Below are 12,843 nucleotides of genomic sequence, written 5' to 3'. Positions count from 1 at the left end.
GCAGCAGTGATGACTGAAGTAACTGGGTCTCTGTCACCTACGTTAGAGGCCTGGGTTGAGTTTCTCACTCCCAGATTTGGTCCCTAGCCTGGGACCATCATAGTCATTGTGGGATGTGGAACAGCATGTGGGAGCTCTCTTTGCTTGTCTCTTTCTCTTCTGGCTCTCTGATAAATAATTTTTTTTTTTTTTTTGACAGGCAGAGTGGACAGTGAGAGAGAGAGACAGAGAAAAAGGTCTTCCTTTGCCGTTGGTTTACCCTCCAATGGCCGCCGCGGCTGGCGCGCTGCAGCCGGCACACCGCGCTGATCCAATGGCAGGAGCCAGGTGCCTATCCTGGTCTCCCATGGGGTCAGGGCCCAAGCACTTGAGCCATCCTCCACTGCACTCCCTGGCCACAGCAGAGAGCTGGCCTGGAAGAGGGGCAGCCGGGACAGAACCGGCGCCCCGACCGGGACTAGAACCCGGTGTGCCGGCGCCACAAGGCGGAGGATTAGCCTAGTGAGCTGCGGCGCCGGCCTCTGATAAATAAATTTAAAACAAACATCTAAAAAGATTTAGTATGCTAAAAATCTGACATTAAAAAAAAATCTTGGGGTAACAAATTTCACAAAGAAAGAAGGCAGGAAATAAAAAGGGAGGAAGAAAGAGGGAAGGAAAATAAGGAGATCCACTAGCCTCCAAATGAGTCAATGCTTTTATTATCTCAGTAAGTTATAACTAAAAGAGCAGAGACGGTAATTTAACAATTCTCTTAGGAATGAGCATATGTTTTAATGCCTTATAATATGTTTATCATCATGAGGTATGAATCAGGGAGTAAGATTACCTGGATATGCATTTTAATTATTGCTTTCCCAATCAGGGTTGCACCAAAGAAGGTCCAAAAAGGTACAAGAAAATGTCCACATGTTATTCCAGCCAGATCAAATAAAGGATTTGGAATCTATAAAGAAGAAAAAAACATTACCTTAGATATAACCCAAAGAACAATTTAATTTTACCACTCACTGGTAGGTGTTATTCTGCTTTAAGCCTTGCTTACACAGCAAATCAAGGGAAAGGTTCTGGTCAGTACTAGACTGTTCAGAAGGCGCTTAGGCAAATGTTCTAATGTGTCTACCACCACTCATACTCATCTCAGGCTGTTGTTCAATCTGCTCACAGTGAACCAAGCTGTTCATTTGCTTCCATTACTTCTGGCTAATGCCCCATATACATGTATCTTTTTAACATGAGAACTGGATAATGCCAACAGACCCACAGGAATTTCATCCTATTCAGTAGTTTCTTAATCATTTGATGGCTGTTTTCTATGGGAAGGTCTGAGGGAAGAGCCTTAAGGACATTTCAGTAGTAACTAGGGTTCTAAAATCTGTAGCCTGAAATATGAATATTAATTAGAATTGCTTACAACTTTACCATTTTAATAAATTCATACATGTGTTAATGGCAGATGTGTTTTCATTTTCTACATTAGGAAATTATTTCTTTTCTATTTTATGAGAGTCCAAGGCTGTGGAGACACGTGACACATTTTGGAAAGAATATCAAGTGTAGAAATATGAGAGCACACAGATTCAGATGTTTTGAATACTCAGTCCCACACAAAGAAATGATTCACAGTAAATACCTTTCCAACATTCCCACATTGTAAGAATGCTAAGAGACAATTTCATGTACAAATGCAAAGAAACCACAAGCTGTTTTTGAGCACTTACTTCATCCATTTTTCTCCCATAAAAGTACTCTGCCCTTGTGGCTGCTGGCTGAATCATTTATTAGCCAATTAATTTATATGATTTCAGTTTTAACCACTGAAAAGTCTAGTTGCTTAAGAAAAATTTGTTACATATGGTCTTTTAAAAACAATTCCATGACTAATTTAGAATTCAAGTATTATTTTGTCATTAACACTTGGAATCAATAACTCATTTTTGTTTTTCTCACCTATTTTCAAACACTATGTAATTTCTTCCCTTACAACCATGTAATAACAGTATTACCTGCACAGGATCACATCTGCCATATATATTTTTTAGATTTATTTATTTGAAAGTCAGAAATAGAGAGAAGGAGAGAGAGGGAGGGAGAGATCTTCCATCCGCTGGTTCACTACCCAAATGGCTGCAACAGCCAGGGCGGGGTCAGGCTGAAGCCAGCAGCTAGGAGCCTCTTCCAGGTTTCCCACATGGGTGCAGGAGTCTAAGCACTCAGGCCATGCTCCACTGCTTTCCTAGGCATGTTAGGAGGGAGCTAGATTGGAAGTGCAGTAGCTGGGTCTTGAATGGGATGCTGGTGCTGCAAGCGGCGGTTTAACTTTCTACACCACAGCGCCGGTTTCGATCTGCTATATCTTATATTATGTTACTCTGAAAAGTCTGTGCATTATAATATTTTCCTTTATTATCAGGCTGGCTTCAGGTTGAAACAGAAATAAACAAATTATACAAGATATGTAAAGCTGAGTTGATAAAAATTAGAATTTGTTAACATGTTAGATATCCCATTCTATGTTGGAAACTCTCACAACAGCAAAATCAATGCATATTATTAGATATGTGTATTTTTTTCAACTTTTAACAAATACACTGTAAGGAAGGTTAAAATTAAAAGAACTATGCAGTTCCTTTGCAACTTTCCATAAATTAAGAATTTTATTGTCTTAGTTTAAATGTTAACAAAAAAGTTAATAGACTCCTTTTCAAGATAAATCAAGTATGTACAAATATAGATATTAAAATGTTTCTAAAGGAAAAACTCCTAGAGGATCAAGTTGATCTTTCAGTTTATTTTAAATATTGATAACACCTAATCAAGTATAAACAAGAGTAGCCAGGGGGCCGGGGTTGTAGTGTAGTAGGTAAAGCTGCTACCTGCAACACCCGCATGGGCACTGGTTCACGTGCTACCTGCTCGACTTTCAATCCAGCTTCCTGCTTTTTTCCCAGCCTGGGAAAAGCAGAAGATGGCCTAAATGCTTGGGTCCCTGCATCCACATGGGAAACCTGGAAGAAGCTCCGGGCTTTGGCCTGGCAGAGCCCTGGCTGTTGTGGCCATCTGGGTAGTGAACTAGCAAATGGAAGATATCCCTCTCTCTTTTCTCTCTAACTCTGACTTCCAAATAAATAAATAAATCTTAAAAAAAAAAATGGTAAGTAAAATTTTAAAAAGTGGTTATTATATAAAGTAGATTTTTGGCAGTTAGGACACAGCCGTAGATGACTACCAAAGAATTACTTTTTGCTTTATTAAATCAAAAGTACACATATTTTCCACAGGAATATTGAAATCTAACCTTTATTGAGTTCTCTGACTTTTTATACACTTTTCTAAAGGCTTTACTTCATTACCATACTTAATTCTCACAATGTGTTACACCCATTTTACAGATGAGAGTAGTAAGAGATACAGGTTAAGGGATTTGTCCAGGGTAAATGGTGGCAGAGCAGAATTCAAATCCAAGCAGGGAGTATTGCAAGCTTGTTCTCTTTGTCTCTAAGCTAAGAATGTTGTTATCTAGTAGGAGCCTCAGCTTAGTCCCATTCTTCTGGGCGTCCATAGTACCTTTTCTTTATTACTGTATTTCTAGTTTCTCATTAGACTTCAGAATTTTTGAGAAGAGGGAATGAATATACTTTTCCCCTTCTTTACTCTCAGAATGCAATAGTTGATTGGAAGATCATGAATCACAATAACAAGTTTATGTTGTAGGCACTGTGTTAATCACTTGCATATATAATCTTAAGTCCTCATGTCAATCTTTGCAATGAGTGTCCTAAGGCCCCATTTTAAAAATTAGAAAACTAAGGCTCAAAGAGAATAAGTTGATTGAGATTAAATGGCTAATAAAAAGTCACAACTTTTTTATGAACTCAAGTCAGCTTAACTTTCAAGACTACTCTTTTATCACTGTTTCACACTTCATTATATCTACAACTTGTTGAAATAGTTGTAGTCAATAATGTGATAAGCAGCTATATTATAAAGAAGTCATATTTTGAAAATACCTATAATACTGATATCACTTCATAAATTTTGGTAACAAATGGTCTAATTTTTGGTCAATTGCTTTGCTAAGGTGGGAGAAAGTTCAAAGATGCAGTATGCATGTTCTAGAACATAATAGATAAAGTACCTATATATATGTCAGCATACAATAATTTTGTGAATGCCTCATATCAACTATGCCTCATTAGTCTGGCCAAATCCACCACTGAATTACCAATAAGAATATATAGGCGACCAAAGAAAATTCTGGTTGAAGTGCTCTTCTTGAATGTTACTGTTTCTAGTACGTTAGAAAAGGACCAGGATAAATGCAAGCTCACCAAGGAATGTCAGTCTCACAAATCTGAAATTTAAGACATTCAGTTTTAGACATAAATGGCTTCTTAGTTCACAATAGCCAAAGAAGTCTTTAACTTTGCTACAGAAGATTATATTACTCGCCAGGAGGTAAGGTCACTTAAGACAGGTTTCATATGAATTTGTCCCTGGAACTAACACTTGAAACTTTAGAAAAAGAGCTCCCATCTATTACTTTGTGGAAAGAACAAAGCCACTATTTGGTCAAATGCACTTCACTATAAATTTTTTATGGAAAGAATGGATGTTTTTCTGGTTTGTTCTTACTGAATCAAGTCATTTGGGCCTGAAGTCATCATTGGGTGATGAAATATCTAAAATTCGATAAACAAGATGTAATACTATCCAACAGAAAACAGCCTAATTAGTAAGACAAGTGATTCATAAAGCTAAGTAACAAATAAAAGTGATAGCATTTTTGTTCCAACAGGAATCCATCTTTTAAGAACAAACTAGATCAAAATATACTCCTATCATTTAGTAAAATTTCTCACTTTTAATACAATTTACTTACTGAAGCACAGGCCAAAATTCCAAAAAATCCAACTTTCTGTACTAGGTTTTGAACTGCGAGTTTAGCCCGAGAGGCAAAGTCCTGCAAAAAGGAGGATTTTAAAACACTGTAATTATGCATATATATAATAAAAATATGAATAATAAAAAGCAAAAGATAAAAGGAAGACAACTCTTTATAGGGGTTATTGCATTAAATATCTCACCTGATGGCACTGATTCACTTAATAAGATGATTAAAAAAATAACAATAGGCTGTTCAGAGAATACATGCAAATAAAATCTCAGAATACTGCCTGCACATGCTTAAGCTTTTACCACATTTTAAGAATAAACAAAACACTGTCACTTTAGGTATAGGATTCTTTCTGGGTTTTCTAGGCATGAACAAAATATTGTAAGCCAACCATAAATCAATTAATTCTTTTAGAAATATTGGCCCAGCACACCTTTTTCTTCTGTCTCCTACAACTAGCCAGACATAACCCTTGATTAATATCAGAGTAGGAAACTAAGATTTTTAATCATCCTGTGAAGACACCTCTGCTGACTGCAAGCCAAAAGATGGCAAAGATGGTTATATTATGTTCACCACAAAAGCAAAATGTTTAAATTTTTTTTTTTTTTTGACAGGCAGAGTGGACAGTGAGAGAGAGACAGAGAGGAAGGTCTTCCTTTTGCCGTTGGTTCACCCTCCAATGGCCGCCGCACCACGCTGATCCGAAGGCAGGAGCCAGGTGCTTCCTCCTGGTCTCCCATGGGGTGCAGGGCCCAAGCACTTGGGCCATCCTCCACTGCACTCCCTGGCCACAGCAGAGAGCTGGCCTGGAAGAGGGGCAGCCAGGACAGAATCCGGCACCCCGACCGGGACTAGGTGGAGGATTAGCCTGTTGAGCCACGGCACCGGCCCAAAATGTTTAAATTTTAAAATGTTTTAATTAACATTTAAATGTTTGAAATGTTTTTTAAACTTTAAAATGTTTCATTAACATTTTAGCAATCTCGGGGTATAGGTAGAGCAGACAGTATCATACTCAGTCTATAGAACAGAAAACTGAGGCCGGTGCTGTGGCCACAAGAGGTTAAGTCTCTGCCTGTGGCACCAGCAATCCTGTATGGGTACAAGTTCGTGTCCCAGATGCTCCTCTTCTGATCCAGCTCTCTGCTATGCCCTGGGAAAGCCATTGAAGATGGCTCAAGTGCTTGGGTCCCTGTATTTGCGTGGGAGTGCCGGAAGAAGTTCCTGGCTCCCAGCTTTAGATTGGCCCAGCTCTGGATGTTGTGGCCATTTGGGGAGTGAACCATCGGATGGAAGATCTCTCTCTCTCTCTGTCTCTCCCTCTTTCTGTCTGTAACTCTATTTTTCAAATAAATAAATACATCTTTAAAAATAAAAAAAGAGTACATGTCTTTAAAACAAATAGAACACAAAACTGCAGCCCAGAAAGTTCAAGTGCTAAAGATCATAATTTTAGTGAGGGATCAAGACATGATTCAATACTGAGACTCTGAAATCAGTGCTTTTTACTTCACTATACCACCTCTTCCCAGGCTTAAACTTGCATTAATTGGCTGGCTAGGTTATTTCTCTGATTTTTTTCTTTCAGCATGTTAAAGGTACAAGTATGTACACATAAACACAAAGACACACACACACACTTCTTGGAAGTCTCAATTTGAAATGTGAATTTAATTTTTTGGTTTTGAAATGACATATACTCTATTCTAAATTCAAATGAAAATGATTAATATGATAGAAAAATTAGCTATTGTGTGTCTTTTTTTAAGATTTACTTATTTATTTGAAAGGCAGAGATACAGAGAGGCAGAGGCAGAGAGAGGTCTTCCATCCACTGGTTTACTCTCCAGATGGCCGCAATGGCCAGAGCTGCACCGATCTGAAGCTGGGAGCAAGGAGCTTCTTCCGGCACTCCCACGCAAGTGCAGGGACCCAAGCACTTGAGCCATCTTCAATGGCTTTCCCAGGGCATAGCAGAGAGCTGGATCAGAAGTGGAGCAGCCAGGACTTGAAACGGCGCCCATTTGGGATGCTGGCGCCTGCAGGCGGCTGCTTTATCCACCATGCTGCAGTGCCAGCCCCTAATAAGTGTCTTTTTAAGAAATTTTTATATCATAAAATCTCTTCTCTCTTCAGTCCGCTGCTCTAATACACAATAATCTTATAGACGGACTGGCAGCAGTGGGTTAAGCCGCCATCTACAGCACTGGTATCCCACATGGGCACTGGTTTGAGTTTCAATGCCCAACTTCCAACCCAGCTCCCTGCTAATGCACCTGGGGAAAGCAGAAAATGGCCCAAGTGCTTGTGCTCCTGTATGCATGTGAGAGACCCAGAAGAATTTCCTGATTACAGCAATTTGGGGAATGAAATAGCAAATGGAAGATCTCTCTCTCTCTCACTGTGCCTTTCAAATAAATTATTTTTTAAAAAAAGGTAAAAAAAAAAAACAAACAGAATTTTTATGTAGTCTCTACTATATATAAATTACTTTTTAAAGATCAAATGATACATACAAAACAAAGTGGTGTAGTTAGAAGGTCTAGTGTCCTGTTTTCCTTTATCTTTTTTCTTTCTTTTTTTTAAATTTTTGACAGGCAGAGTGGACAGTGAGAGAGAGAGACAGAGTTTTCTGTTGGTTCACCCTCCAATGGCTGCCGCGGCCGGTGCGCTGCAGCCGGCACACCGTGCTGATCCGAAGCCAGGAGCCAGGTGCTTCTCCTGGTCTCCCATGGGGTGCAGGGCCCAAGCACTTGGGCCATCCTCCACTGCACTCCCTGGCCACAGCAGAGAGCTGCCCTGGAAGAGGGGCAACCGGGATAGAATCTGGCGCCCCAACAGGGACTAGAACCCAGTGTACCGGCGCCACTCAGGTGGAGGATTAATCTGTTGAGCTATGGCGCCAGCCCTGTTTTCCTTTATCTTAATTTCAAGCTTTCAGAATCTTCCACTTATTTAAATAAGTGATCAGATAGTTCTACCATTTCAAACTAATGGCCTTTTTCTACTAGAGAGATATGTACACACACATGCAATTATGAGCTGGAAGACAGGTATGATTATACCAGTTTAAATTGAAAAAAGATTAAATATTATGCAGATTACCTATTATACCAAAACTGATTTCCTATATCTCTTTTCCTCTTTCCTTCTACAAAATAAGATATTTAAGACTACAGAAGCTTAAGGAAACGTGTTCTTAAAATAATCTAAAAAATAAGTCAAATTAATGCAGCAACCAACACACAGGAACATGAAAAATAAGTAACTAGTCATTTACTTTGGGGCAGAATCTCTTTGCTCAACAGAATTAGGCAAGAACAACAGAAAACAGATTCCTTGTTCTTTCAGATGTCTGGGTACCAATCATCAGTTATCCTTAAGGGTGCTTCAACAACCTTTACTTAAGCAAAAAAGAGTGAATCTATCTAAACAGTAAAGCAGAAACTTCCTTAAACTTTTTTTGTGTTAATTTGAAACTTGGTATACAAGAAAAACAAAGTGCCTTTTGTGAAAGGCCATCTACTAAAATTGGGTTTCATAAACTTTATTATGTATTTAACACACAGTGACCATGCTAATTTTAGTTCCTATGATTTTTTCCAGGTCCTTCAAAATAATCTCAGAATTAAAATTACATTCACATATCAAATAGTCCATGAACATTCACTGACATTAAATGAACACGCACGGAGTACATTTGTTTTCATGAGAAGAAATGAATAGCAGCAGAATATGCAGTTTCAGGGAGCACCTCCTTGTTTCTTCCTTGCCAGTGTGTGGAGGAGGGTCTCAGTATTTGTAACAAATTTAAAATATCTTACAATAGCCAAATAACTCATAATTAGATTTCATAAACACATTTATATTTTATCTTTTATTTTAAATTTATTTTACTTTTAGAGTCAAAGATATAAAACTTACTGATAATTGATATGGTTTTAAAGGCTTTATGTAATAATTTTGTTGAAATTATCCTTTTAATATCTAAATGATCTACATGTTAAATGTAATTTTTGTCTCCTTGATGCTTTGTAGTTTTAAAAGTTCTCTGTTTTTCAAAGAACCTCAGCAGTTTTCCATTGTGTTAATTTGGTAGTGTCTTCCTATCATGTTGACTGTAAACATGTCAATGAATTAAACCATTTATATTCCCATTTGTCCTTAAAACACAAAAGGAGATTTTTACTCACTGTGTATTATTTCTTAACAAACCCCAGTATGCTCATGAACCTAACATCACCAAAAAAACACCTCTTTTTACTAAAGTTTGAAATAAGCATTTTCAACAAAATTTGCTGTTCTTTTTAGAAGTAAAATAAGTAAGCCAAGTAAAAATGTGCATGAATAATAAACAATAGCTTTAAGAGAAATAGAGGAAAATAATTAGCAAACAAATTAGTAAGTTATTCAATTTTCAAGTTAAAAATCAAAGGAAATTAATATTTTAATTTTAACAGTGTTGGAATGTTTGTGGGAACAATGTAGCAAGTCTCATTTGGTTACTTCCTCAATGGTCATTTTCATTTTTTCAAAAGATCTGTATAAGTCAAGGCAAATTCCTTTTAATAGTTTCATTTCTCTGTATTCACATTTCACAACTTTTATCTCTTTCACAATTTAAGTGTCAGTGTCTGAGAGGACAATTTCATTCTCTAACTCTATGTAAGTAAGAAACATGTATTTATAATTAGTAATCATAAAACATTTTCTCCTTTTCCCCAAACACTATAAGAAAACTGAGGAAGAAAAGTTAGCAAAATTCCTTATTAGCGAAACTTCAAGAAAAGAAAGAAAAAGAGGCCGGCGCTGCAGCTCAATAGGCTAATCCTCCGCCTGCAGCGCCGGCACATGGGGTTCTAGTCCCAGTCAGGGTGCCGGATTCTGTCCTGGTTGCCCCTCTTCCAGGCCAGCTCTCTGCTATGGCCCAGGAGTGCAGTGGAGGATGGCCCAAGTGCTTGGGCCCTGCACCCGCATGGGAGACCAGGAGAAGCACCTGGCTCCTGCCATCGGATCAGCGCGGTGCGCCGGCCGCGGCGGCCATTGGAAGGTGAACCAACGGCAAAGGAAGACCTTTCTCTCTGTCTCTCTCTCTCTCTCTCTCTCACTGTCCACTCTGCCTGCCAAAAAAAAGAAAGAAAGAAAGAAAGAAAAAGAGACAAAGCCTTAAAACCTGAAATTCCTGTACCATTATTACTGACATTTCTTTACCCTAAGATATAATTTATGATTAAGGAGTAGACAAAATAGAGTTGTGGGTTCGAGTCCCAGCTGCTCCACTTCTGATTCAGCTCACTGCTAATACACGTGGGAAAGCAGCGGAGGATGGCCCAAGTCCTTGGGCCCCTGCACCCACATGGGATACCCGGATGAAGCTCCTGGCTCCTTGCTTTGGTCTGGCCCTGCCCTGGCTGTTGTGGCCATTTGGGGAATGAACCAGCAGATGGAAGATCTCTCTCTGAGTCTCTCCCTCTCTGTAATTCTGACTTTCAAACACATAAATAAATCATTAAAAAAAAAAAAAAAGGAACAGATACTCCCTAAACACATTAAATAAATACACTGTTACTGAATATAAATGTGTATTTGGTTAACATCACAATGGAAGTTTAAATTTCCTGATTTTTCTTTTTTTAAAAATTTATTTTTATTTTCTTTCTTTCTTTCTTTTTTTATTTTTGACAGGCAGAGTGGATAGTGAAGAGAGAGAGACAGAGAGAAAGGTCTTCCTTTGCCTTTGGTTCACCCTCCAATGGCCGCCGCAGTAGGCGCGCTGCGGCCAGCGCACCGCGCTGATCCGAAGGCAGGAGCCAGGTACTTCCTCCTGGTCTCCCATGGGGTGCAGGGCCCAAGCACTTGGGCCATCCTCCACTGTACTCCCGGGCCACAGCAGAGAGCTGGCCTGGAAGAGGGGCAACTGGGACAGAATCCGGCGCCACGACCGGGACTAGAACCCAGTGTGCCGGCGCCGCTAGGTGGAGGATTAACCTGTTGAGCCATGGTGCCGGCCGTTTATTTTATTTATTTGAAAGCCACAGTTACAGAGAGAGAGAGAGAGAGAGAGAGAGGGAGATCTTCCATCTGCTGGTTTACTCCCCAAATGGCCATAATGGCTTGGGCTGGACTGGGCTGACACCAGGAGCGTGGAGTCTCCTCCAGGTCTAATATGTGGGTGCAGGGGCCCAGGAACTTGGGCCATCTTCCACTGCCTTCCAAAGCACATTAGTAGGGAGCTAATACAGGATGCCAGCGTCACAGGTGGTTGCTTTACCTGAAATGTCACAATGCCAGTCCCAATTTCCTGCCTTCTTAATCCATTATACTCTTTTATTACAATTTCTGCTAAATCAATAATCTAGGATTTGGGCCTGAAATGGCTCCACAGTCAATATCAAAAGCCACAGACTTTTTTTTTTTTAAACGATTTATTTACTTATTTGAAAAGCAGAGTGACAGAGAGGGAAATACAAAGAAAAAGAGAGAGATCTTCCATCTTCTGGTTCACTCCCCAAATGCCCACAACAGCCAGGGTAAGGCTGGGTCAAGCCCTGGAGCCAGAAACTTCATCTGGGTTTCCTATGTGGGTGGCAGGAATCCAAATACTTGGGCCATCATCTGCTGCTTTCCAGGCACATAAGCAGGAAGCTGTATCAGAAATGTGGAGTACACAGCAGCTCAAATCACAACAGCTAAGATAAGGAATCAACACAGATGTCCATCAACCAATGAATGGATAAAGAAAATGTGGTTAAAAAAAAAAAAAGTGGTCTATATACACACTATAGAATACTACTCAGCTGTAAAAAAGAATGAAATCCCGTCTTCTGCAACCAACTGGAAACCATTATACTTAGTGAAATGATCCAGTCCCAAAAAGACACATATCATGTTTTGCACTGATCTGTGGCAACTAATGGAGTGCAAAAAAGTGTCATGAATATATGTGAAAATAAGATTTTGAGATTTGATTGCTTACAGCCCTTGTCTCTACTGTTAAGGAATAATGTTTTTGATTTTTTTTTTCTTACTATTTGTTGAATTCCTTACTTAGTGGAGGGTTAAGCTTATGATTATAAAATTAACTATGTTATTATAAAAATTAACAGAAAGAATAAGAAAGGAAGGAAGAGGTAAGGTGGGAGCATGGTGGGAAGAAGGGAAGTGTGGGAAATATCACTGTGCTCCTAAATCTGTATATATGAAATACATGAGATTTGTTCACTTTATATAAATAAAATTTATTTTAAAAAAAAGAGAGATGTGGAATAGCTGAAACTTGAATTGCACACTTTCATCCCAAACAATGCATCACAATGACTATCACAAAACAGTTGTTTTCACGATAGTAACTTGGGGCACATGTTTGGTACAGTAGTTAAGACACTGCTTGGGTTGCCTGAATCTTGCAACAGATTTTGAGTCTTGCCTCTGTTCCCGTTTCCAGCTTCCTGCTATGTGCACCCTCGGAGACAGCAGGTGATAAAGTACTTGAGTCCTTGCCACCTCTGTGGGAGACTGAGATTGAGTTCTCAGCTCCTGGCTTCAGCCTGGCTCAGTCCTGGCTGTTGCCAGTCCTGGTATTTGGGGAGTGAAAGAGTAGATGGGAGATCTTTTTTTCTTTTTCTCTGCCCCTATATCTTTTCAAATAAATAAAATAATTTTTAAAATTATTATTATTATTTTGTTAGTTTACTAACTCTTCACATACAATCACTTGTCTTCTGGTTTGTTGAAGTAGTCAGACAACATTTGCCACTCACTGTCTGTCGAAGTGGCTGGCCACAAACACTCCAGCAGCACATTGACCTGAAAGACACTTGCGAAGCAGGCGACAGATTCTCGCCCACCTTATAGTACTTCAGGACAGCCAATTTAACCTTCTTTCTCTTATGCTTATTCTTCTTGGGAGTGGCCTAAGGCTTCTTCCTTTTCTTGGCACCACC

At 39.2% G+C, this 12,843-nt stretch overlaps 1 protein-coding gene across 1 annotated transcript in view; it reads right to left on the bottom strand.

Moving 5' to 3' along the window:
• Positions 1 to 12,843, bottom strand: part of VMP1 (vacuole membrane protein 1) — a 148,740-nt gene that overhangs the window by 34,423 nt on the left and 101,474 nt on the right. Inside the window, exons 8-9 of the mRNA XM_062216741.1 lie at positions 4,883 to 4,963; positions 830 to 946 (exon numbers count right to left, since the gene is read on the bottom strand). Of these exons, the coding sequence (XP_062072725.1) occupies positions 830 to 946; positions 4,883 to 4,963 (198 nt within the window). The remainder of the gene's footprint in view (positions 1 to 829; positions 947 to 4,882; positions 4,964 to 12,843) is intronic.

Source organism: Lepus europaeus, chromosome 18 (assembly GCF_033115175.1).
Source record: "Lepus europaeus isolate LE1 chromosome 18, mLepTim1.pri, whole genome shotgun sequence".
Lineage (NCBI taxonomy): Eukaryota > Metazoa > Chordata > Mammalia > Lagomorpha > Leporidae > Lepus > Lepus europaeus.
Note: the sequence above shows the minus strand (reverse complement) of the source record. Positions and strands in the feature narration are given on the sequence as shown.